Genomic DNA, 26,195 nt, shown 5'->3' on the forward strand with positions numbered 1-26,195 from the left:
GATATTTTTGACATGTTAATCATTAATGTACATGAAAGAAAAAGGCTTAAAAGTTATAACTTGTTTTAGTGAAAATAAGTACTAAAATGCACTAGAATGCAGGGTTTTGCGTGTTATGTTATTAATATATTTTCGGGGGACGTTGCCCCCCCCCCCCCCCCCCCCCCCCCCATCTTAGTTTGACTTTCAAAAGTTCAGGGTTTTTTTCTTTGCTCCACTTTCTTCTCTATTTTAAGGACTCGTGACTCGACCTGGACTTGAGCACTGATGACTTGGACTCAGACTCGTGCATTAACTGCATTCGGACTCGGATTTTTTCTTTATTTTTTGTAACATGCCATAATAATTTGGCATAAGATATTTATATCTACATAAATTTTTGTACTAATTTCGTGCAAAAGTGCCACACCTGCACGCTTTGGCGCATGCATCAGATAGACTCTCGGGCTCCAAGAGGACGCTTGCGTGCGCCGTAATCGACTCCAACCTGCACAGGATTAAGGTGCAATCAGCGCGCCTATATAAAAACTGTGAAAACATACAGTATATACTTTGCGAAGTATTGAGTTGCATTGCTGACACATTACCGAACCTTATTTCCTTGTTTGGTTTCCTGATCCCTGATTTCCTGTTTCTCGTCTTTGATTCTGCCGAGTCTACGATAGCCTGTTTGTCCCTCGCTCGACTTCCCGCCTGTTTCACTGTTTTACGATTTTTCCTGCCGTTCTGGATTGTTTACCGTCTTCACTTGTATTAATAAACACACCTTCTGCACTTACATCCGTCTCCCAACCATCTCTGACAGAATACTTCACACTCCCTGATAAAGAGAAGCACATTCACCTGTTCATACGGCATGTTCAGGAACAAACTAATGTTAATGGTGCTGAAACAGCCACCGTCAAATGGTGCGGTCGGAGTGTTGTTCTCGGATTCGGATCAATAGTGGACTCATCTCATCTCATTATCTCTAGCCGCTTTATCCTGTGCAGGGTCGCAGGCGAGCTGGAGCCTATCCCAGCTGACTACGGGCAAAAGGCGGGGTACACCCTGGACAAGTCGCCAGGTCATCACAGGGCTGACACATAGACACAGACAACCATTCACACTCACATTCACACCTACGGTCAATTTAGAGTCACCAGTTAACCTAACCTGCATGTCTTTGGACTGTGGGGGAAACCGGAGCACCCGGAGGAAACCCACGCGGACACGGGGAGAACATGCAAACCCCGCACAGAAAGGCCCTCGATGGCCACGGGGCTCGAACCCAGAACCTTCTTGCTGTGAGGCGACAGCGCTAACCACTACACCACCGTGCTGCCCCCAATAGTGGACTCAACTCGACTCAAATTTTAATGACTCGGACTTGAACACCTCTCTCTCCAAAATCAGTTGATCAGTAGAGATTTAAGGCGAAGACCTCTTGGGGTTTTTTTTGTGTTTTTTTTTTTTTACATTTAGCACAGAATTAGGAGAAGAAGCCTTTGTTTGGTCACATGTACACTCAAGCACAGTGAAATTCCTCCTCTGAAGCAGTGAACACACAAGTGAGCAATGAGCACATGCACACACCCAGACGACAGCACCTCAGGAGCAGTTAGGGGTTCGGTGCCTTGCTTGAAGGGCACTTGAGCCATGATACAGAGGTTCATGAGTGCTGCTCAGTCACTCAACTCCCCTCACATTTTTCCTGCTGGTCCAGGAATCGAACCGGCAACCCTTTGGGCCCAAGGCTGCTTCTCTAACCTTCAGGCCATGGCTGCCCCCAGAGCACAGAATCTCAGCTGGACTTCTGGGAGAAGGATTAAATGAACAGCATATCCATTTAACTGTTTTTAGAAATATTTACTTTTACTTTGTGCTGGGACTCAAACATTTGATAGGATAGGAACATTACTAATATAGTACATTACTTTATTAGTTATCACTAGGTCTACACAATATAGACAAACATAAGGACTGTGTATTGTTATTCCATGACAAGTGGAAAAAATAAAATGCATCATTTAAGTCTCATTAGTCATGTCGATATTTGCGCTTAATATACTCGACGATGGTCATGATCCAAGTTATCCAGTTCCGAGTTATCCATGATCCGAGTAATCCGGTTACATAAGTGTTTTAAATGCCAAAGATTCTTCTAGGTCAGCAAACTTGGCAGCTTTATGTACACTCACCGGTCACTTTATTAGGTACACCCCCACACCCGCTGTTTTCTGCAGTTCCCAAATCAGCAGCACAATGCATCAAATCATGCAGATACATATCAAGAGCTTCAGTTAATGTTCACTTCAAACATCAGAACGAGAAAACTTGTGATCTCAAAGTGTGACTTTCACTGTGGCATGGGTTTTAGTGCCAGACAGACTGGTTTGAGCATTTCAGAAGCCGCTGATTTCCTGGGGTTTTGACGCACAACACTCTCTAGAGTTTATACAGAATGGTGCGAAAAACATTGAGTGAGTGACAGTTCTGTGGGTGGAAACAGCTTGTTGGTCAGAGAGATCAGACGAAAATGGACAGATTGGTTTGAGCTTTTTTGCCAGGAAGGATATAGTAATTCATATAATCACTCTTTACAACCGTGGTGAGCAGAAAAGCATCTCAGCATGCAGCAGCAGAAGAACACATCGGGTTCCACTCCTGCAGCCAAGAACAGGATTCTTAGAATCAAGAACAAGTTCCTATTAAAGTGGCCAGTGAGTGTATATATTCAGTGTTATTTTATGATGGCTTATATTGTGAGCACTTGTCATAATTTGCAGATGCAGTGATGATTATTGTGCACTATTACAGCATTTGCAGCAATATTAAGTAAAGCTGGTGAAAGAGTATTTTGACAGAGGCTCTTAACACATGCACAGAGCTTTTAAAGTGAATGCAGTGCCTTTTTGAAATGCTTCAAAATGAATATATATATATATATATAATATATATATATATCATTAGTAACGACCAAAATGAGTTAATAAAGTGGGGGGGGGTAATATTATTTGTTATTTTATTATCAAGCACAAAACTATCAATAAATCGCAGCTTCCGGATCCTGGAAAAAGGCAGCCTCGCCTTAGGGCTAATCTCGCATGACGTCACGCGTAGAACCCTGGTTATCTGGGTCATTTCGGTTCATCTGACTCCGTGCTTGTTTACTTGCTGAAATTGGATATTGTTGTTGGAATCTTACAAAAATAATGATGTGAAAGCGCTGCGTTGGGTTTGGATGTTTAAATCCGTATACAGCAGGACATTCCGTTCACGAATTTCTGAGAAATGACACTGTGGTATGTTCCCTATGCGTGGGTGGAGCACAGAGGACGGCAGGACAGAGATCAGGTTTACAACTAGGCTTTATTGCCACACTTTTCAGTCTAACAATATCCAGTGACTAACACAGACACACACACACAACCGGCGTCTGGTTTAGGGATGAGCTCCCTCCGCTCTCGCTCTCCCTCCTGATATAGGGCGCGGTCACTGGGAAGACACACAAACACAGGTTAATTGCTCTCAGGTGTAGTGATTCTGCCACTTACCTTCCCTGACTCCGCCCTCCTGTCACAGACCGGCGCTTGACCACGCCCCCGCTGCCACAGACACTAATCTAAAGCGACAGTGGATGAGGTTTGTGCAAACGAAGCAGGCAGATTTCATGTCGCCGACTAATGATAAATCTGATTCGTCAAGTGATCACCACCACCAGAACGACCACATGGGAATTACTGGAGCGAAAAAGAAACCCATTGATTTAATAAATGACATTTGATCTGACATTTGGACAGTTCGTCGATTTCCCCTATTATCGTCCACTTCATATTTTCTTTCAATAATTACACTGAATAAGTGTACGTTTTAAAGATTTCTGTATTTATTGAGGGACATGTAAACATGTTTTGCCGCGGCCAGCTTGGAATAAAAATCCACAAACCAGTCTGTGTTTCCAGTTCTCTCTGGCTGGTGGTGCGCTATCGGTGGTGAGCAGGACTGTCGTGAACTGAGTGAACTGGCATCTGTTTCTTGTCTTGGGGGCTCGAAAGGATAACCATTTACTCTGGAATATCCTTGATAATCATCTGCCTCTTCATCCGATATATAAGAATCCCAATCACTATCAGAATTCTCTCCAAAACATGATTCCATATCGAGACTGGTCTAACCACTGCTGCGCACAGGAATGAAACTGATACCTGGATCTTTGTTGCACATGTGACGTCATGCACCCCTTCGGGATCTTCCGGTTCAGTCTCGGCAGATTCCGTGAAAATCAGCTGATTTTCCATTAATTTATGACCTTTTGGATCAGCTATGGTTTGGAAACGCATGGTCAATCAACATAATGATTGTTGCTTTGTACAAGGAAAAAAGTGTGGTTTAGGGACATTAAAACCATTTTAAATACTATAATTCTGCTGGGAGACTGTGTGCTCTCTGTCAAAGCAGTGTAACATTATTGGGGAAGCCACACTGCCTACTAATAGGTGGACAATAAAGAAACATTTATTCTAAAATAAGAATTGTGACCTAACTAAAATGCACAAGAAGCATTTCACAATAAAGTAACCAAATATTGTTGACAAATCTACAGGCGGGGCGGCACGGTGGTGTAGTGGTTAGCGCTGTCGCCTCACAGCAAGAAGGTCCTGGGTTCGAACCCCGGGTCCGGCGAGGGCCTTTCTGTGTGGAGTTTGCATGTTCTCCCCGTGTCCGCGTGGGTTTCCTCCGGGTGCTCCGGTTTCCCCCACAGTCCAAAGACATGCAGGTTAGGTTAACTGGTGACTCTAAATTGACCGTAGGTGTGAATGTGAGTGTGAATGGTTGTCTGTGTCTATGTGTCAGCCCTGTGATGACCTGGCGACTTGTCCAGGGTGTACCCCGCCTTTCGCCCGTAGTCAGCTGGGATAGGCTCCAGCTTGCCTGCGACCCTGTAGGACAGGATAAAGCGGCTAGAGATAATGAGATGAGATGAGAAATCTACAGGCAAGTGTGCTGCCTCCTGAAAATGCATCATATCATATACTCTGAAATCTTCCTTTTCCTTATTCCCATTTTTTAGGTGTCAAACTTGGAGAAAGCTGGAATCCTCAACAAGACTAAGATATCTGAGAACGGGAAAAAAGTACGGTAAGGATAAAAGCTTGTTTTTGCATCAATGTGATTTATAAGAGTGAGAAATAAATTTACTTTGGGCTTTCATGATTTTGTTGAACAAAACTTGCTTGTCAATACTGTTCCCACAGAAAGAACTGGACACAGTCATGGACTGTTCTTCATGGAGGGATTCTCACGTTCCACAAAGATCCAAAGTCCACTCCAGGAGGAACATCAGTAAGTACTGCCGCACGCTACATAAATAACTCCCTTAGCAAAAAGTAGTATGCCGTATTTTTCGGACTATAAGTCGCACTTTTTTTCATGGTTCGGCTGGCCATGCGACTTATACTCCGGTGCGACGTATATATATTTTTTTTTCACCGCGGAATAACTGGAGCTGATGCCGAGTCTGACGACAGCCACGCAGAAGAAGAGGAAACGGCACTTCGTCTGCCGCTGGAGTTGGCAGAGTTGTTCAGAAGCGACATCGAGGATGAGGAATTCAATGGATTTGCTGATTTGGAGTGAAATCGTCAGCTTGATAAACTTGATTGACCTGTGTTTTATTATTAATGATAGGCCTATAGTTATTTAAATAAGTTATGTAATGATTTTAGGCCTATAGGCTATTGAATAACTTGATGTTACGGTACATATTCAGCCAGTTTTTCTCTGGGCTATTATAAATGATTTTGTTTTGCATTTTTAAAAATAACTCTCCTTCCAAGATGAACTTTATTCTTCGTCTCTGATGTTATGGTGTTAATGGTCTGAATAACGTTTAATGTTTTTATCTGATATGACGTTAACTGGCAGGCGCATTTTCTGCCTGTTTTTTTCTCTGAGCGGTTGTTGTTGTTGTTTTTTTTTCACCAGACGGTTGTTTTTACTACCGTACCTGTCTTTGGAGATGATATACCTATAGCCTACTTGGCCTCTGATTTGATGAAATAAAATTCGACAAAAATGAAGAATGACACTCCTCGATGATGACTACAGCTTTAATAACAAAGATGAAAGAGCCATGGGGCGATAATAAGCCCTACCGGTAAAAATATTCTAAAAGCAAACTGATTAATGCATCAGTAATAGGCTACTAATATTAGTTATAATAATAATATAGGCTGTTAGTAATAACGATAGTGATAGTATTAAAGATAGTAGTAGATATTTAAAATAATCAGACGAGGCTACTTACAGGGCAAAGGGCGCGTTATCACTGCTCAGCTGTTCGTTTATTAAATAAACAATGCAGTCGCGCAGTAACCACGCGCCGCTTATCAGATACAATCACAGATTCTATGGATAGAATAACCCTTCAAAAAAGTGCGACTTGTAGTCCGGTGCGACGTATATATGTTTTTTTCGTCTTCATAATGCATTTTTTGGCTGATGCGACTTAAACTCCGGAGCAACGTATAGTCCGGAAAATACGGTACTTAAAGTTCATTTTATTAAGTATGCTTCAGTATAAGTATAGCAAGTATACTACAGACCATGTACTTTTAGTGTACTAGAAAGTATACAAATTTAATACTTTTTCGGACTAAATTGGAACATTTCAAGTTTATAAAAGTATACTTTTAAAGTTCATTTTAAGTTTGCAAAAGTACACTTTAAAGTATACAACAAGTACACTCATCTATATACTATCAATGTACTTGGTATATCCCTCTCGTATGCTTAAAGTATACCACAAGTATACTTATCGATATACTGCCATTGTACTAGTTATATACTTCTTTTTTGGGGGCTTTTTTCACCTTTATTGGATAGGATAGTGTAGAGACAGGAAATGAGCTGGAGAGAAACGGGGGGGGGGGGATCGGGAAGTGACCTCGGGTTGGACTCGAACCCAGGTCCCCAGATTTATGGCACGGCACCCCTTAGTTAGATACTTCGAACGTATAATGTTGGTTATTTCACTAGTGTACTTGTTATACTTTTAAGTTTGCTTGGCATATTACTTGTCGCTTACTGTTTATATACTGGAAATATACTCCTTAAAGTATTCTTAAAGTTTACTCATACTGTATGTACACAAGAGTGTGATGCATTTACAAAATCACAAGACAGAATGTTGAAAACAAGTTTGATATATATTTTCAAACATTTCAAAAACAAAGACCTATGAAATCAAGTCCTTCCTTACTGGAGAACTTGATCAATAAAGTCAAGTCAAAAGTTTTTTCTGTTTTTGTGTATGATTTTAAGGTACATAAAGATAATGCAATTGAGCACACATACTATATACTGTAAAGTTTTAAACTCCAGCATTATATTATATTAATATATAAATTAAATGTTAAGCATGAGTCAATGACTTGACCTTATTATGCACTTGGAGCAAGATATACTAAGTATTTGTACTTTGTGGCAGAAAAACGTAAAAAGTATACTAAAGTATAAGTTTTAGTATTAAAGTATAAGTCTTAGTATTAATGTACTTAGTCTTAGACTTTTGTTTATACTTTTCAGTATAAGCCAAGTAGACTTCACTATACTATTCTTAAGTATATAAAATATAGTTTATAAAAAGTCAACTTCAAGTATACTTCCTCAGTTTTAGTAAAAAATTAAGTATACTCATAGTACACTTGAATAAACTTCTTTTTGCTAAGGGCTGCTATGAATCAATGCCACTGATTTGCATTTTTTTTTTTTTTTAACCAACAGCCTACTTTTTAAACCAGTGAATTTCTGTTTCCACAGAGCAAGACCACTCAGATTGTTCCAGAATTCACTGTGGATTTGAAAGGAGCAACAGTTGGATGGGCTGCAAAGGAGAAGTCCAGCAAAAAAAATGTGATGGAGGTATAAAAATAAGGAAACCAGATATACGTCCAGTGTATATTGTTATGCATGATTGGTTAATTTGTTTTTTATAATAATTTTATTAATTATTTAGCTAAAAAGTCGCACTGGAACAGAATTCCTGATTCAGTACGACACAGACAGCATCATTACGGACTGGCATAAAGTAATAACAGACACCATACGGCAACTTGTAAGTCAGACATTCTGATTATGTTTATGCAGAATTAGCATGTCTCTAATAGAGGATTTGGCAATATTTTAATATTAAAAGCTTCAAAATCCTCGAAAGTGAAAGTGTATTTATTTCTGTCTGTCTCAGGACATGGAGCATCACCACACAGATGATGAAGAGGAAGCCAGTGAAAAGTCCTCCAGCACAGAAAAGGAAGACAAATCAAGTATAGACAAACGAAGGATGAGCAATGGTAATGTAGGGTGGCGCTTGCACCTTAACTGACTATAAGTGAATTCAAATACCAGAAAGAGTTCTTACGTCTGGCCCACACCTTCTAGCAGGTGTTGGGACTTGTATACAAATGACCATTTTCACATTAGCCTCGTCACCTGTTTATTTTAATTTAATAACTTGTTTTCAAACTCCTAAATACAAATACAGCCCCAATTCCAAAAAAGTTCGGACACTGTGTAAAACATAAATAAAACCGAATGGGAAGATTTGCAAATCATGGAAACCCTATATTTCATTGGACTATTTTCAAAGACAACATATCAGATGTTGAAACCGAGAAATTGTATTGTTTTTGTTTTGTTTTTTTAAATATATGCTCATTTTGAATTTGATGTCAGCAACATGTTTCAGAAAAGTTGGGACAAGGGCAACAAAAGACTGAAAAAGTTGTGCAATGCTTAAAAAAATAATAATAATAATAATTTGGGGGCGGCACGGTGGTGTAGTGGTTAGCGCTGTCGCCTCACAGCAAGAAGGTCCAGGTTTGAGCCCCGTGGTTGGCGAGGGCCTTTCTGTGCGGAGTTTGCATGTTCTCTCCGTGTCCGCGTGGGTTTCCTCTGGGTGCTCCGGTTTCCCCCACAGTCCAAAGACATGCAGGTTAGGTTAACTGGTGACTCTAAATTGACCGTAGGTGTGAATGTGAGTGTGAATGGTTGTCTATGTGTCAGCCCTGTGATGACCTGGCGACTTGTCCAGGGTGTACCCCGCCTCTCACCCGTAGTCAGCTGGGATAGGCTCCAGCTTGCCTGTGACCCTGTAGAACAGGATAAAGCGGCTACAGATAATGAGATGAGATGAGATAATTTGGTTAATTGGTGAAAGGTCATAACATGATTGGGAATATAAAGAGCATCCCAGAGAGGTGGAGTCTCTCAGAAGTAAAGATGGGGAGGGGTTCACCGCTTTGTGAAAGACTACTTGGGAAAACAGTGCAACAATTTAAGAATAATGTTCCTCAATGTAAAATTGCAAAGAATTTGGGGATCACATCATCTATGGTACATAATATCATTAAAAGATTCTGAGAATGTGGAGAAATCTCTGTATGAAAGAGACAAGGCTGAAAACTGACGTTGGATGCCTGTGATTTTCAGGCCCTCACGCGGCACTGCATTAAAAGCAGACATGTGTCTGTTGTGGAAATCACTCTATAGGCTCAGGAACACTTCAGAAAACCATCGTCTGTGAAAACAGTTCATTACTGCATCCACAAATGCAAGTTAAAACCGGATATAAACAATATCCAGAAACACCACCACCTTCTCTGGGCCTGAGCTCTTTTACGATGGACTGAGGCAAAGTGGAAAATCGTTCCCAGGTCTGATGAATCAAAAGTAGAAATTCTTTCTTTTTAGAAATCATGGACACCACGTCCTCCAGGCTAAAGAGGAGAGGGACCATCCGGCTTGTTATCAGTGCACAGTTCAAAAGCCAGCATCTGTGATGGTATGAGGGTGCATTAGTGCACATGACATGGGTAGCCTGTACATCTGGGAAGGCATCATTAATGCTGAATGATATATGCAGGTTTCAGAGCAATATGCTGCCGTCCAGACAAAATCTTTTTCAGGGAAGGCCGTCCTTCTTTCAGCAAGGCAATTCCAAACTGCTTTCTGCACATATTAAAACTGCATGGCTCTGTAGTAAGAGTCCAGGTGCTAAACTGGCCTGCTGCAGTCCAGACCTGTTTCCCATGTGTATTGTGGTCAGAATTACAGGTCTATTTTGGAAGAAATGAACACAGTGTGCTCTAGACCAAAGACAAAAAGGACCATCCAAACTGTTACCAGCAACGAGTCCAAAAGCCAGGGTCTGTCATGGTATGGAGTTGTCAGTGCCCTTGGTAAAGGTAACTTACATTTCTGTGACGGAGCATTAATGCAGAAGTGTACATTGAGATTTTGGAGCAACATATGCTGCCTTCAGGACGACATCTTTTCCAGGGAGATTTCAACAAGACAATCCAAAACCACATTCTGCACACATTACAAAGGCATGGCTTTGGAAGAAGAGGGTGCCTGTCCTCTCTGTCCACAATAGAGAATGTGTGGAGAATTTTGAAATGAAAAATGTGGCAACGACGACCCCATAGTGTTGCACGCCTTAAGACTTGTTTGCAGGAAGAATGGGACAAAATAACACCTGAAACACTTCATCACTTGGTGTCTTCAGTCCCTAAACATCTTTTAAGTGTTGTGAGAAAGAATGGCAACATTACAGAGTGGTAACTGTACCAACTTTTTTTAAATGTGTTGCAAGAATCAAAATTGAAATATCTCATCTCATTATCTGTAGCCGCTTTATCCTGTTCTACAGGGTCACAGGCAAGCTGGAGCCTATCCCAGCTGACTACGGGTGAAAGGCGGGGTACACCCTGGACAAGTCGCCAGGTCATCACAGGGCTGACACATAGACACAGACAACCATTCACACTCACATTCACACCTACGGTCAATTTAGAGTCACCAGTTAACCTAACCTGCATGTCTTTGGACTGTGGGGGAAACCGGAGCACCCGGAGGAAACCCACGCGGACAACATGCAAACTCCGCACAGAAAGGCCCTCGCCGGCCACGGGGTTCGAACCTGGACCTTCTTGCTGTGAGGCAACAGCGCTAACCACTACACCACCATGCCACCCAAAATTAAAATATGTTTATTTAAAAAAAACAATAACAACAATACAATTAATGAGGTAAAACATCAAATAATGTGCTGTTGTATTGTTTTGTGTGCAGTACAGGTCAAAAATGATTTTACAAATCACTATTTTCAGTTTTAATTTCAATTTCAGCATACCATCCTAAATTTTTTCTGATTTGGGATTGTACATGAATATGTAAAAGTATGAATATGGTTCCAAACAGCGTATGCAGTATAAACTGACCTTCTGTCTTACACATTACAGAAATTGTAGGAAACATTGCACACCTAGTCTAGTAGGCTGCATTGTAGTGATCCTATCATTAAAATAAAATTTGGTATCTTAATAGGACTTTTGTCTAATAAAGCATTGTACTCATTATTTTTGTTGGAGCACACTTTTGAGGGGATATGTCCATGGTACAGTGGATATAAAAAGTGTACACACCCCGTTAAAATGATAGGTTTTTCTTATGTAAAAAAAAATGAGACCACAATAAATAATTTCAGAACTTTTTCCCACCTTTAATGTGACCTATAACCTGCACAATTCAATTGAAAAACAAACAAATTTGTTAGGGGGGGAATATAAAAAATGTACAATAAGCTGGTTGCATAAGTGTGCACACCCTTAAACTAATACTTTGTTGAAACACCTTTTGATTTAATTACAGCATTCAGTCTTTTGGGGTTCTACCTGCCATCAATTAAAATGACTCTGATTAACCCCAAATAAAGTTCAGACATTTACTCAGTTGCATCCTCCAGCAAAAGCCAGGGTTCACAGAGAGCTTACAAAGCATCAAAGGGATCTCAGTGTTGAAAGGGATCAGTCAGGAGAAGGGTACAAAAACATTTCCACGGCATTAGATATACCATGGAGCACAGTGAAGACAGTCATCAAGAAGTGGAGAAAATATGGGACAACAATGACGTTACCAAGAACTGGACGTCCCTCCAAAATTGATGAAAAGACAAGACGAACACTGGTCAGGGAGGCTGCCGAGAGGTCTACAGCAACACTGAAGGAGCTGCAAGAATTTCTGGCAAGTACTGGTTGTGTACTACATGTGACAACAATCTCCCGTATTCTCCAGATGTCTGGACTATGAGGTAGGGTCACAAGACTGAAGCCTTTTCTTACAAAAAAAAAAAACATCCAGGCCTGGCTAAATTTTGCAAAAAAATACATCAACTCTCCCAAAAGCATGTGGGAAAATGTGTTATGGTCTGATGAAACCAAAGTTGAACTTTTTGGCCACAATTCCAAAAGGTATGTTTGGTGCAAAAACAACACTGCGCATCACCAAAAGAACACCATACCCACGGTGAAGCATGGTGGTGGCAGCATCATGTTTTGGGGTTGTTTTTCTTCAGCTGGAACAGGGGCTTTAGTCAAGGTGGAGGGAATTATGAACAGTTCTAAATACCAGTCAATTTTGGCCCAAAACCTTCAGGTGTCTGCTAGAAAGCTGAAGACGAAGAGGAATTTCATCTTTCAGCATGACAACGACCCCAAAAAAGTTTTGGAATGGCCCAGCCAGAGCCCAGACCTAAATCCAATTGAAAATCTGTGGGGTGACCTGAAGAGGGCTGTGCACAAGAGACGCCCTCGCAATCTGACAGATTTGGAGCGCTTTTGCAAGGAAGAGTGGGCAAATATTGCCAAGTCTAGATGTGGCAGGCTGATCGACTCCGACCCAAAAAGACTGAATGCTGTAAGTAAATCAAAAGGTGCTTCAATAAAGTATTAGTTTAAGGGTGTGCACACTTATGCAACCAGCTTATTGTATGTTTTTTTTTATTTTTTATGTTTTCCCCCTAACAGGTTTGCTTGTTTTTCAGTTGAATTGTACAGGTTATAGGTCACATTAAAGGCGGGAAAAGTTTTGAAATTATTTATCATGGTCTCAGGTTTTTCTGATGTAAAAAAAACCCCATCATTTTAACGGGGTGTGTACGCTTTTTATATCCACTGTATAGTTTATTGTTCTTGAAGTTGAATGAATCTTTATCGAACTTCATGAGGTAGTTGGATAGTAAGAAGCCAAAATATACTGTTTCTCTGTTTGTCCATTAGCAAGTAGGCAATTTTCCTCCAGTTCCACACCTGAGGCGGATCAGAAGAAGGTCCGCAACAAGCTCCGCAAATTTCTTCTCAAGAGGCCTACTTTGCAGTCAGTCAAGGAAAAGGGCTATATTAGAGGTGAAATGACTGCTGCTGCTGTTTCTTCTGAGGATATCTGTGTGGTTTTCAAATACAAGAGGTATATAACTAAGATGTTTCCTTGTCTGACATAGAAAACGTCTTTGGCTGTCATCTCCAAAATCTCTGTGCCCAGGAGAAGAGTACAGTGCCTAGCTTTGTGATGAAGTGCATCAGGACAGTAGAGAAAAGAGGTACAGTGTATTGTACAATACTAGATCAAATTAGATGCCATTTTATTACATTTAAATGATGAGTGTGACCCAATCTGCTTTCTTCTGCCAGGTCTGGGGATTGATGGAATCTACAGAGTTAGTGGGAACTTAGCTGTTATTCAGAAGCTACGCTTCAAGGCTGATCATGGTAATGTATTTTTTAATTGAAAATACTTTGTTCTTGTTTGTCAGTGCTCTATTCCTTTGCTTAAAATTAGTGCTGTCAAGCGATTAAAATATTTAATCGCGATTAATGTCGCGACTGTCATAGTTAACTCGCGATTAATCGCAATTTAATTGCACATTTTTGTCACATGAAAAACCATTGTAATTCTCTTATCAGCATAAAAAAGTGAATGGGCTTGCTCACCGTTGGAACTACGGGGGTACTCGGGGGATCCGAGATCCCCTGAAACAGACATGAGATCCCTTGAAAACATAATTTGGGAAATGTTGGGGGGTCTCTAAAATATTGGCAAAATGATGTTTATTGACATAGCAATCGTGTGTAACGGGAAGCATTTGCATATCCGAAGTGAGCGCGCGATGGAGATCCGCGCTCTGAGACAAGCGCAAGCACACACACACACACACCCAAGGGAAAAAAGGGACCCCCCGAAAATATCGGCATAGTTCGAACACTGGTTGTACCAATGTTTTTTTTTTATTGCAGAGCATAACACGTCTCGTCACAGCCACTGCAAAGTCGGGCTGGAGCCGCTGATGGGAAAACGAAACCTAAGCCGAGCACCCTGGCTCTTCGGGGGAGGGCAGAGGACTCTGGCTGTGCGGGGCGTGGCATTACAGTCTAGCTGCTATCGTTTTTCGAAGCAAAGTCTCTGTTCCAAGTTCCTGGCAGTTTCAAAAGCTTATGAAAAACCTACATCATGTCACAGAGCGTTAATCTCGCGATAAAAAAATGATCGCCGTTAAAATTGAGTCAAGTTAATGCGTTAATAACGCGACATTTTTGACAGCACTACTTAAAATACAACCCCAATTCCAAAAAAGTTTGGACGCTGTGTAAAACATAAATCAAAACACAATGCGATAATTTGCAAATCATGAAAACTCTGTATTTCATTGAAAATAGAACAAAGACAACATATCAAATTTTGAAACTGAGAAACTGTATTGTTTTTTTTTTTAAATATATGCTCTTTTTGAATTTGATGTCAGCAACACGTTTCAGAAAAGTTGATATGTTGTCTTTGTACTATTTTTCAATGAAATATTAAGCACCGTGAAATTCCTCTCTGAATTTAACCCATCTGAAGCAGTGAACACCCACATGTGAGCAATGAGCACACACACATACCCAGAGCAGTGGTCAGCTATGCTACAGCGCCCAGGGAGCAGTTCGGGGTTAGGTACCTCGCTCAAGGGCACCTCAGCCCAAGGCTTCCCCATGTTAACCTAACAACGTCTTCAGACTGTGGGGGAAACCGGAGCACCCAGAGGAAACCCGCACAGACACGGGGAGAACATGCAAACTCCACACAGAAAGGCCCCCATCGGCCACTGGGCTCAAACCCAGAACCTTCTTGCTGTGAGACGACAGTGCTCCACCATGCCGTGATGTTTCCATGATTTGCAAATTATCGCATTCTGTTTTTATTTACAGTTTACAAAGTGTCCCAACTTTTTTTTAGAATTGGGGTTGTACCCAGGCTTGTGGTACTCGAGTCCAGGACTCGGACTCGAGTCCGACTCATACCCTAATTTTAAGGACTTGTGACTTGACTTGGACTTGAGTACTGATGACTTGGACTTGAACTCGTGCATTAACTGCATTCGGACTCGTAAATTGGAGACGAGGACTCTGATTTTTTTTCTTTATTTTTTGTAACATGCCATAATAATTTGGCATAAGGTATTTAGAGCTACATTAATTTTTGTACTAATTTCACGCAAGAGCGCCACACCTGCGCGCTTTGGCGCATGCATCAGATAGACGCTCAGGCATGCTCCAGACAGCACGTGCCAAGTGGACTCTCACGCATGCTGTAAACGACTCGCACCGGCACAGGATTAAGGCGCAATCAGTGCGTCTATATAAAACCTGTGAAAACACACTTCATGGTAGCCGCGGGGTCTTAAGTCTTAAAAAAGTCTTAAATTTAATATTCCAAAATTAAGGCCTTAAAAAGTCTTAAATTGCTTTGCCCAAGTCTTAATTTTTTAAACAAAGGTCTTAAATTTACTCACACTATTCTACAATGTGAAAACGTGGGTTTTGCGTAACATCAGTGAATTTCTTCGAGTATGCGCAAAGAAAGAAACAATATACATTTTCACGCCGGCGCAATCGTCGGAGTCCGTGGTGGAGAGGAGACTCCGCGAATCGCAGCATGGGGAAGTGTCGTTTTAATCAGCAGTGGCTTTCAGATGAAAGATATTGTCAGGGCTTTCCACTAAGGCTCATACTAGCCGGCCATGACAAATAAGTAGCCAGCTGGGGGGGGGGGGGAGTAATCACAAAACTAGAGCCGACAACTCCCCTGCGGGAAATGGTGAGAGTGATGCAGTGCGCGTATCGCAGGCTATGAGGCTCCGATGCTCTGAGCCTGTGTGTGTGTGAGAGAGAGAGCAGCCCCTCCCCTCTGCTCCCTGAGTGCAGCTCGTCGCCTTGGTAACGATGCTCAGGTGCAGGGAAGAGACACAATATAAGCATAGATTTACATAGAAGACTAGATGCCTCGTCCCCGTTGCCCGTCAACGAAGTCGAACGTCCGCACATGGCGGCCATCTTACCTCAGACAGCTGGCTTACCCATTACATTGAGTTGGTAGCGATATGTACTTTTCAGATGACCGTAACTTCCTCAAATTTCAATCAATATTCAAACGGTTTGTTATATAAAAAAAACAAACGGAAGTATGTATTTATGATATTAATGATGAATAATAATTTTATGTTTTAAAAAAATATGCATATTTTCGCCAAGCTATTTCAGTATACTACAGGCTGTAAGACAGGATGCATGCTGAAATTCCTATGCTGTGAGAAGCCTAACACTGCATACTTATGGATAACTGTGGCCTTAGGACAAATAACCATACAATTTATTTCCAATTTTTAGTGAAAATATTTTTACATGTGATAGGGCCGTAGGGGAAGCTAAAGTTCAATAAACAGCTTACTCACTTCTGAAACTTCAGAAATACTTCATCCACCTCAAAAACCTAATGCACTCACATCATTGATTGATTGATTACTTTATTCTGAACAATAAAGAAGATATAAAAATAAAAATTTAAATAAAAAATGCAATAATCAAAACATCGTCATAAACAAACAGAATAGCGTAGCCACAAGGCAGTAACATAACAATGTTCAGAAAGGATTAGGAAGAAGTAATAACTTATCCAATCCTAACCCTCTATACCACCGCTAATCAAATGTCACTTTCCACCATAATAAACTATATATACAAAAGAAAACAAAAGCAATAAACAAAAAAGAAAACATACCAACATACCGACATGGTATAATATCGACCAAATCAAATCATATATACAGATACTTATGTTATGCATATATACACACATACAATACATATATACAGTACATACATATACACATACCTATAACTATACACTAAATACAAGAAGACCAGTCACAGACTTGCTCTCAGTTTCATCATCACCTATATAGTCTGCCTGTCCTCATTCTCATATATTTTTATTAACATGTTTTTATATAATTTTTTAAACAGTTTTATGTTGGTGCTATTTTTGAGTTCATTTTCCAGACCATTCCACAATTTCACCCCACAGACTGTTATGCACATACTTTTCATAGTTGTTCTAACATTTACTCTCTTAAAATTCATTTCCCCTCTCAGGTTATACCCACCCTGCCTTTCCATAAACGTATTTTGTACCTCACCCGGAAGAAGGTTATGTCTTGCTTTATACATAATTTGTGCAGTCTTGTGTTTAACCAGATCCGTGAATTTCAGAGTGTGTGCTTTTACGAATAATGCGTTTGTATGCTCAAGATATCCCGTATTATTGACAATTCTTATTGCTCTTTTTTGTAATGTGCATAATGGCTGCAGGTTAGATTTGTAGGTATTACCCCATATCTCCACACAGTAGCTCAGATATGGTAGTATGAGTGCATTATACAGAGTATGTAGTGATTTATAGTCCAGAATGTGTCTTGATTTCCCCAAAATTGCAGTAATCTTTGCTATTTTTGCTTTAACATGATTAATATGCGGTTTCCAGCAGACTTTATGATCAACAATCACACCCAGAAATTTTATTTCATAAACTCTTTCTATGGTTATGTTGTCAATTTTCAATTCAACTTGAGGGTTTGACTTATATTTTCCAAATAACATAATCTTTGTTTTACTCAAATTCAATGACAATTTGTTTATGTTAAACCACCTTTTTAATTTATTCATTTCGGTTGTGATTGTTTCCATAAGCTGCTGTGCATTGTCCCCGGCGCAAAAGATGTTTGTATCATCGGCAAATAAAATGCATTTCATTATACTTGATACATTACATAAATCATTAATGTACAATATAAACAGTTTAGGACCTAAGACAGACCCTTGCGGTACTCCACATGTTATGGGCAAATAATCAGATGTGTGATCTCCAATTTTTACAAATTGTTGCCTGTTACTTAAGTAGCTCCTCACCCAGTCCAAACCAACCCCTCTGATACCATACCTCTCTAATTTTTTGAATAGAATGTCGTGATTTATTGTGTCAAATGCTTTCTTTAGATCTATGAAAATCATAGATATCATAGCATAATAACAAATGTAAACTCACATCATAGCATAATAACAAATGCACTGCCCAAGTAAGTAATAGTATAAAACAGTGACAGCGACTCACGATAGTTTGTGACAAAAAAAGCATTTAATTAATCACATGGTTATACTTCCAAGGATAAAAAGATATCTTTACATTTACAAAAAGAACATTCAAAGCTGATTATCATGTCAAAGTCAATATATGTTAGCACAGAAGATTGAAATTTCATTTGACTAGGCTCCAATGTGCAGTTAAAATAAAACTAAACATACTGATATAAACATCTACAATTAAAACGCACACAGACACACACATCTTGTCGTCAAAGTCAGTACTTTGATTTCCTGTAAATCATAATGAGAGTGCTGCGCTGTGCTGTGCTTGCATAAGTCTTCATACCCCTTGTCTGTGGTAAGATGGCCGCCCTGTGCGGACGTTCTGGAATACACGGTGAGGAATCTAGTCTTCTATGTAAATCTATGAATATAACAAGCAAAGAGCGCTTTTTCTCAGAGTTCCCTCTCCTCGAACAACGCTGATTTACACGGAAACGAAAGGAGCTATTCACAAAATTCTTTCACATTGAGCACTACAAGGCTCTCATGAACAAATTGATGTAATTTTTTTGTCTCTAGTGTAAAAAATATGGACAATAGAGTGAGTTAAAAACAAGTGATTTTGTAGTAAAAGCACTGTCAGGATTATAATGGGAGTCTATGGGGCAGCGCGGCTGTCCTCTCCTTACTTTCAGGCTTCTCATTCAAAAACTGTACATCCTATCGCTCAGGTAGACACATTGTGTGAATCAAGACAAGTGTGACTCCCACTTTTGAGAAAATTATGTATGTAGAGTGAAATTTGTGGCTGAAAACACAGTTTAAATGAGAAAGTTTGAGCTACTTTTTCAAGCTCTCTATACTGTAACTTAACGAGCTCCACTGAAGTGTAACGCCATAGACACCCATTATAAAGGCTGAATTTCTCCAGAATTGATCGGGAGTAAACACAAAATAAACTCCTGTGCATGCAGTTCCCAGGATTAAATGTATTTTCCACAGACCATTTATTTATTCACTTTACTCAAATACAAAGTAAAATGGCAGTCAATCTTCTTTCTTTTCTTGCGTATTGCATCATGAGGCGTTCCTGGCTTGTAAATCTCTTATTTTCGGTGCATGACACATTCACGCAGCTGAGCATGCTATGAATTAACAACGACAACGGTCTGCAGTGGGGCTACACAATTAAACACTCAGCGAACATTTCTCCATTTGTGTATGAAAATACACTCCAACCACTCAGTTTGGTTTAATTTACAACCAACGGTGTCTTTTGATGCCAGCACGTAATTGAACAAGAGAAGACTGGTTTACCGGAGACAAAATAAACGTTATCTCTGCTTCTGTCCCCTCCGACAGCCCCGACACACTACTGCCTCCGCCGAGTGCGCGTGCACACACCGCATGTCGGGGCCGCGGATGAGTTACTCTCCCTTGATCAACGAAGTCGGCGGGGAATTTGTGGTTATTATCGGTACAAACAGCGCGAATCAGTTTGACATTATTGTCAGTCCGTTAGATAAACATTTAATTTTATTAAAATCGAAAATTAATAATTAGAGCCTGTGGGCTACAAAAATAATAGTCATTAAAGTAGCCAGCTGGACTTAATTGTGTAGTCGGCTGTTTGGCCGGCAGCCAGCGCTTGTGGAAAGCCCTGATATCGTGATTGGGTGAGGGAGGTTCCTGGAAGCGACGTTGAAGCAAGATGCTGTGTTTGTCGAAAGACCTTTAAGTTGTCCACTATAGGTCATTTCGCTTTAGAGTCTCACATGAAGAGCTCAAAGCACATTGCATCTGCCCTCCACCGCCACCAGCCCATTGTTCAGTTCTGCACGGTTCAATCTCCGAATGCACCTGGAGTTGGCACTAGCACCACTGTCGAATGTCAGCAGCATCAGCCAAGCCAGACATCATCGGCAAGGCTAGCAACAACACAAGGGCCGAGCAGTGGCATGATGGGTGTCGGTGGAACCCCGACACTTCGGGCAGAGGTGCTCTGGATTTTAAAAACAATTATGGAACACCACTCGTACAGCTCGAATGAGGGCATAAGCGAACTCTTTAAGGCTGTGTTCCCAGACTCGGAAGTCACTACAACATTCTCCTGTGGAAAAAACAAAACGTCTTACATAACAAAATTCGGTCTTGCTCCTTATATAACGAAGGAGTTGGTCAAAGACATTAACGAGGCAAGTGGTGGATTTATCTCATTCTCTCTTATCTATCCACCTCCACATCTATGTCTTCCCTCCCTCCCTTGTTTACTAGGAGTATTTACATTTCTTTTTATTCTTCAAAATGTAAAATGGTTGAATGCTGGGAAACTAAGACAAAGAGTTTGTCTGTTTATCATCTCTGGGTGCATGGTCATAATTAGTTTAGAGACAGTTCTTTAGGCCTTGAGTTGGGCCCTCAGTTTGGCTTTTTGACTGGTGAGTGCACACCATTGTATCAATGTATTGGTACGCCAATTGCATTTTTGTGCACCTTTAAGAGACTTTAGGCTTACCTTTTTTCGATCTATCTATCTATCTATCTATCTATCTATCTATCTATCTATCTATCTATCTATCTATCTATCTATCTATCTATCTATATCTCTCTTCCCATCTATCCCCCTTGTCTCTTATCTATCTACGCCCCTCTGTATCTCTCTCCCTCCCTCGTTTACAAGGGTACAAAATGTAAAATGGTTGACGCAAGTGCTGGGAAACTAAGACAAAGAGTTTGTCTGTTTAGAGTGTTGTGAATGTTTTGATATTTTATTTTAAAAAAAATACACCCACATCACTTTTTTATTTTAAGTATCATCTCTGGGTGCACGGTCATAATTAGTTCAGAGACAGTTCTTTAGGCCTTGAGTTGGGCCCTCAGTTTGGCTTTTTGACTGGTGAGTGCACACCTTTGGCATTAATGTGTTGGTATGCCTATTGCATTTTTGTGTACCTTTAAGGCCATGACGTGGACCCTACGTTGTGCTCCTTTCTTCCAGGTTTAGACTTGTTTTTTTGTCTTGAACGTGAAGATTCAACAAGCAATGCACATAATGACTTTTAAGTATATAACTTTTATAATAAAAGTATTTTTACTTGAAACATTTGTCATTATTGGGAATTTGATCTGGTGTTCTACATCGCACCCATTATGCGGTCGTAGGTCTTAATTCTCATTTAAGTGGTCTTAAAAAGGTCTTAAAAAAGTCTTAAATTTATGGTGGTCAAACCTGGGGAAACCCTGCACTTGCTTTGCAAAGTATTGAGTTGTGTTACTGACACATTACCGAGCCTTATTTACTTGTTTGGTTTCCTGAGCCCTGATTTCCTGTTTCTCGTCTTTGATTCTCCCGAGTCTCCGGTAGCCTGTTTGTGCGCCGCTCGACCTGTTGCCTGTTTCACTGTTTTACGATTTTTCCTGCCGTTCTAGATTGTTTACCTGTCTTCACTTGTATTAATAAACACACCCTCTGCACTTACATCCGTCTCCCAACCATCTCTGACAGAATACTTCACACTCCCTGATAAAGAGAAGCACATTCACCTGTTCATACGGCATGTTCAGGAACAAACTAATGTTAATGGCGCTGAAACAGACACCGTCAAATGGTGCGGTTGGAGCGTTGTTCTCAGACTCGCCTCAAATTTTTTTAACGACTTGGACTTGACTCGCACTTGAGACTGGACTCGGACATGAGGTTTAGTGACCTGACTACAACACTGGTTGTAACATATATATGTTATTTACCAGCTGGGAGGTCCGTATGGTGAAATACCGTGACCGAGGTCTTGAAAGTACTGAGCGAGGCCCTCTGGGCCGAGGTCAGTATTCAAGGCCGAGGTCATGGTATTTCACCATACGGACCGACCTTAAGCTGGTCAATAATATATTTATTTTTTTCTTTACCAAATCCTAACAGAAAACGAGAGCGCCCAAAAGGGGAAACCGAGCCGAGCTGCCATTTTGAATCCTCATTCACGGCTGTAATGCAAATTGCTTCCTCCTCGGTATACAAGTGCACTTCCATGGCAGGAAAGAAACTACACTTTGCCGCCTATGTAGTCCTCTATTTATACAAAATTGAGTCATTCAGGATTCAGCCATGTTTTTGCTCGGCGTTAGCAGCAGTTACAGATTTTTAGCTTTCTCCTGAAATGTTTTCTTTTATTTCTTCTTCCTCGGGGTAGTAAAACTCGCTTTCGCTGTGAAGACTGTCGTTATCGCTATCCATGCTGTAAAATTAATGCTATTCTCCTGAGAAATGCTAGCAAACATTTATAAGATTTTTGATAATCTTATAAATAAATCTTATAAAAAAAAAAAGATAAATGTAGACAAAAAATGCTACTATGTTTGTTGTTGCTGTGAACGAGTGAGTCGCCAGAGGTCCATAACCGGGGTCCGTAACTGGGGTCCGTATCGCAGGATACGGACCCGCTCGCCAGCCAATCAGAGCGCAGGATTTGATGGAAACTGGACCGCGAAAAAAAAAGTGGTTTTTCTTAATCAGTCATATAATTTTTATGTATACCAACAGAGGATCTAGATCTCGAGGAGGGCCCTTGGGACATCCATGTCATTACAGGAGCCTTGAAGCTCTTTTTTAGGGAACTACAAGAGCCCCTGTTCCCTTACAGTCACTTTAACAGCTTTGTCCAGGGCATCAGTGAGTACCCATCTTCTCATAATTCTGGCAGAAGTTAGATCAGTGTGGTTGTTGAGAGTTGAATATGTTTTTTCTGTTTTTTGATTTGCTCTAGAAATTCTAGACTACAACACCAAAGTGTCCTACATACGTGATCTAGTAAAATCTTTACCACCATACAATCAAGACACAATGGAGGCTCTCTTTAGCCATTTAAGGAAGTATGTTTTTTCCTTCTTCGTCTTTTTCAGTTACAGTTAGTGCCCAGGGGCAAACATTTATCAGCCTTCTCAGAGTGTTCTCTCTGTGATCTGGTTTTGTTTGTTGCATGTTGAGGAAAGAGTAAATGAACCTTCCATCATTGTTGTTGATTTTTATCATTTGTAGCCAGTTTCTAGAAGGGCATTTTCCTGAATCTCTCTCTCTCTCTCTCTCTCTCTCTCTCTCTCTCTCTCTCTCTCTCTCTCTTTTTTTCCTCAGAGTTATTGAGCATGGAGATGAGAACAGAATGTCATTGCAGAATGTGGCCATTGTCTTCGGCCCAACGTTGCTCAAGCCTGAAATGGAGTCAGGAAACATAACTGCATATATGGTCTTCCAGAACCAGATCATCGAGTTCATCCTCAGTGAATTTGAAACAATCTTTCATATGTGAACACCTAAAAAGGATGCACCAGTGGTAGTTCAAAGAATCAGAGATATCAGATTATTTGAGAGAATGAGAAATATTTGAACAATAAAGATCAGCTCTCATTTATAAAATTTCTTGCTATGAGCCATGTAAGTATTTTGGGCATAGTATTTCTTTACACTTTTTAATACTCTTTTTCATGCTAACTGGAACTGCCCATATATTTAACAGTTATTCCCCGAAATTGAGTCGTACGTACATGAGCTGATAGCCGACGAGGCGTGTAGTAGAGGTCTGCGCGGGACAGAATTTTCAGTCCCACTCCCGCCTGCTCCCGCATTGTGCAGTCCTGCTCCCACAAAGAATTATGATTTTCAGTCCCGCTCCTGCCCGCGCCTGCCATATTTTGTCCCGCTCCCGCCCGCAAATCCTGCATGATGCAGACGTTCGCGTTATTTCTCACGAAAGTTCTTGTCATCGGCTTGGGGAATTAAACATGCTGAGCTTAGCTGAGCTCTCCACTGACCGATCCTTCACCTAGCACACGTAGCGAGGGTGCGCGTTGCCAGGCGGCATGCGCAGCTGAAGCTTTACAGAGATACCCATTGTGAGCTTCACTAGAGGAGCTCTGCTCTTCTACCATGATCGGAGATCTCAAACACGGAAGAGCGGAAAGGAATCGGAAACGTACGCAAGATTAGACCACATCCGCAAATTTAGGCATCTTAAAATGTTTTTATTTATGCCAAATAAAATATCCAGCACAAATTATATATGATAGACATAAATTAATAATTTATAAATTTTATTTTAAACACGTTTTTAGTGAGCGGGACTGCAGCTTATCACTTCTCCCGCCCGCTCCCGCATTGTGCACTCCCCCTCCCGCCCGCGCCCGCAATGAGCTTTCAAAATTTGTCCCGCGCCGCACTGCTTTGTGTCGGGTCCCACGGGACTCCCGCGGGAGTGCAGGGCTCTAGCGTGTAGCACCGAGTAGGCTGTAAGTCAAGTATGACGAGATTGAATGGAATAACTGTTTTATTCTATCCACATTCAGCGGATTTTGAGAAACAGAGCTTTTAAATTTTTGCAAATTCGATCAATAAAAACTTTATACAAAACGTCCGACAAAATCATTTCCGCTTAGAATGTAAACAAACCAGCAAAATGACAGTAGCAATTTGTGAAAAATGCTATAATAATAATTCTTGAAAAATAAAAAAAGAGACGTTCCAACCATCAAATACTTTTATTCCATATTTTGTAGGTGTTTTGTGGGGGTTTTTTTGTATTTTTTGGGGATTTGTTTTCAAGTAGAGTTTTTAGTTCGTCCTCGGTTGGTTCAGCAACATGCGCTGCCATTTTGTTTTACTCTACTCACAGTATATGAGCTGATAGCCTAGTAGTAGAGTAGCCAATCAGAGCACGTGATTACTCATATCCAGTGAATGTGGATCGAATAGTCATAATGATTTGAATGATATACTGTACATTGGCCCTGAAATGTTGGTGGGAAAAAACTGCAGTTTGGTTTAAGTAAATATACCTCTCACAACACAATGTGAAATATTAGAAAATGTGTAAACCGTAAGAGGGCAATAGAGAATTAATTTTAACAGTCAATTAAAAATATTTTATTACTGATATTCAGGCAGCTGTTTTCAGATATAATCAATCTTGTGAGTACTGCATAGGCATAGTCTCATGTAAATCTGGTAATGACCACTTACCTCAGCGCATGGAAATATTTTCCTCATAAGTAGCTTGTGTTGTGGATATAACACTGTTTGAGTGTTATACTTAGCCTTAATATGGAAAACTACTTTCTGAAGAGCTGGATGTCTTGAACCTGATAACTGTAATCCTACAAGTGGTTTAAGATATTATATTAAAATTAAAAGCAGTCTTTAGAGACTTGAGTACAGGTAGTCAGAATTTTAGCATTTTAGTTGAGGATCGTTTCTGTTAGTTTATGTTGTCCTTTAATACTGCCATCTATACTCATCTAAGATATATTACCTTAAATGGAGGACAGTAGATTACTTGTACAGCCTTTAGAGTTATGAAGTTCGATATTTATTAGTACGAAAGTAAAACTTCAGTCTGTAAAATGTTTTTGCACATAGACAAAGTTTAATCCTGAATGCAATAAAGATGCAACATAGTTGTAAAGGTTTGTAAAGCATTAATATTTTATAAAAACAAAAAATAAATGAGGCATATGTTTATGCGTTTTGATGGTGTACATAGAAAAGGCATATTTATGCTACACGTTGCTTATAAAGAATTTTTAATAAAGTAACTCTTTTACAAGTCATGTTATATTGTTGATTTTTATTGGCAGTTATTCAGAATCCGAGTGTATTAAATGACACCAAGTGGTCTGATCCTTAGAGGCCCCTTTCCTGCACAGTACTGTAGATAGTGTTTTTTGTTCCCAGGAATCACACAGTACTAATTCCCAAATTTGTGGGGTGTTGGCTAGTAATAGATCTCCATTCAGAATTATCTATCCAGGCATTCATTTTGCATAGCAAAAGGTATAAATCGATTCTTATGCATAAGATTTTAATTGGGATTCATCACGTGTCATGAATGCAAGTATATTAATAATAATAAGTTCAATTTATATCGCGCCTTT

The 26,195-nt window shown here is 40.3% G+C and overlaps 1 protein-coding gene across 3 annotated transcripts in view; it reads left to right on the top strand.

Moving 5' to 3' along the window:
- Positions 1 to 25,871, top strand: part of arhgap27 (Rho GTPase activating protein 27) — a 104,979-nt gene extending 79,108 nt beyond the window's left edge. For 2 of the 3 annotated variants that reach the window (XM_060939527.1, XM_060939528.1), the window contains 11 exons: positions 5,054 to 5,121; positions 5,238 to 5,325; positions 7,804 to 7,905; positions 8,000 to 8,098; positions 8,228 to 8,333; positions 13,101 to 13,226; positions 13,322 to 13,420; positions 13,512 to 13,589; positions 22,816 to 22,944; positions 23,039 to 23,144; positions 23,404 to 25,871. In XM_060939527.1, the coding sequence (XP_060795510.1) occupies positions 5,054 to 5,121; positions 5,238 to 5,325; positions 7,804 to 7,905; positions 8,000 to 8,098; positions 8,228 to 8,333; positions 13,101 to 13,226; positions 13,322 to 13,420; positions 13,512 to 13,589; positions 22,816 to 22,944; positions 23,039 to 23,144; positions 23,404 to 23,578 (1,176 nt within the window). In that variant the 3' untranslated portion in view covers positions 23,579 to 25,871. Of the gene's footprint in view, positions 1 to 5,053; positions 5,122 to 5,237; positions 5,326 to 7,803; positions 7,906 to 7,999; positions 8,099 to 8,227; positions 8,334 to 13,100; positions 13,227 to 13,321; positions 13,421 to 13,511; positions 13,590 to 14,114; positions 14,552 to 22,815; positions 22,945 to 23,038; positions 23,145 to 23,403 lie in introns of those variants that run through there. The other variant, XM_060939529.1, reaches the window with a different exon arrangement.
- Positions 25,872 to 26,195: the final 324 nt, after the last annotated feature.

Source organism: Neoarius graeffei, chromosome 14 (assembly GCF_027579695.1).
Source record: "Neoarius graeffei isolate fNeoGra1 chromosome 14, fNeoGra1.pri, whole genome shotgun sequence".
In the NCBI taxonomy this organism is placed as follows: Eukaryota; Metazoa; Chordata; class Actinopteri; order Siluriformes; family Ariidae; genus Neoarius; species Neoarius graeffei.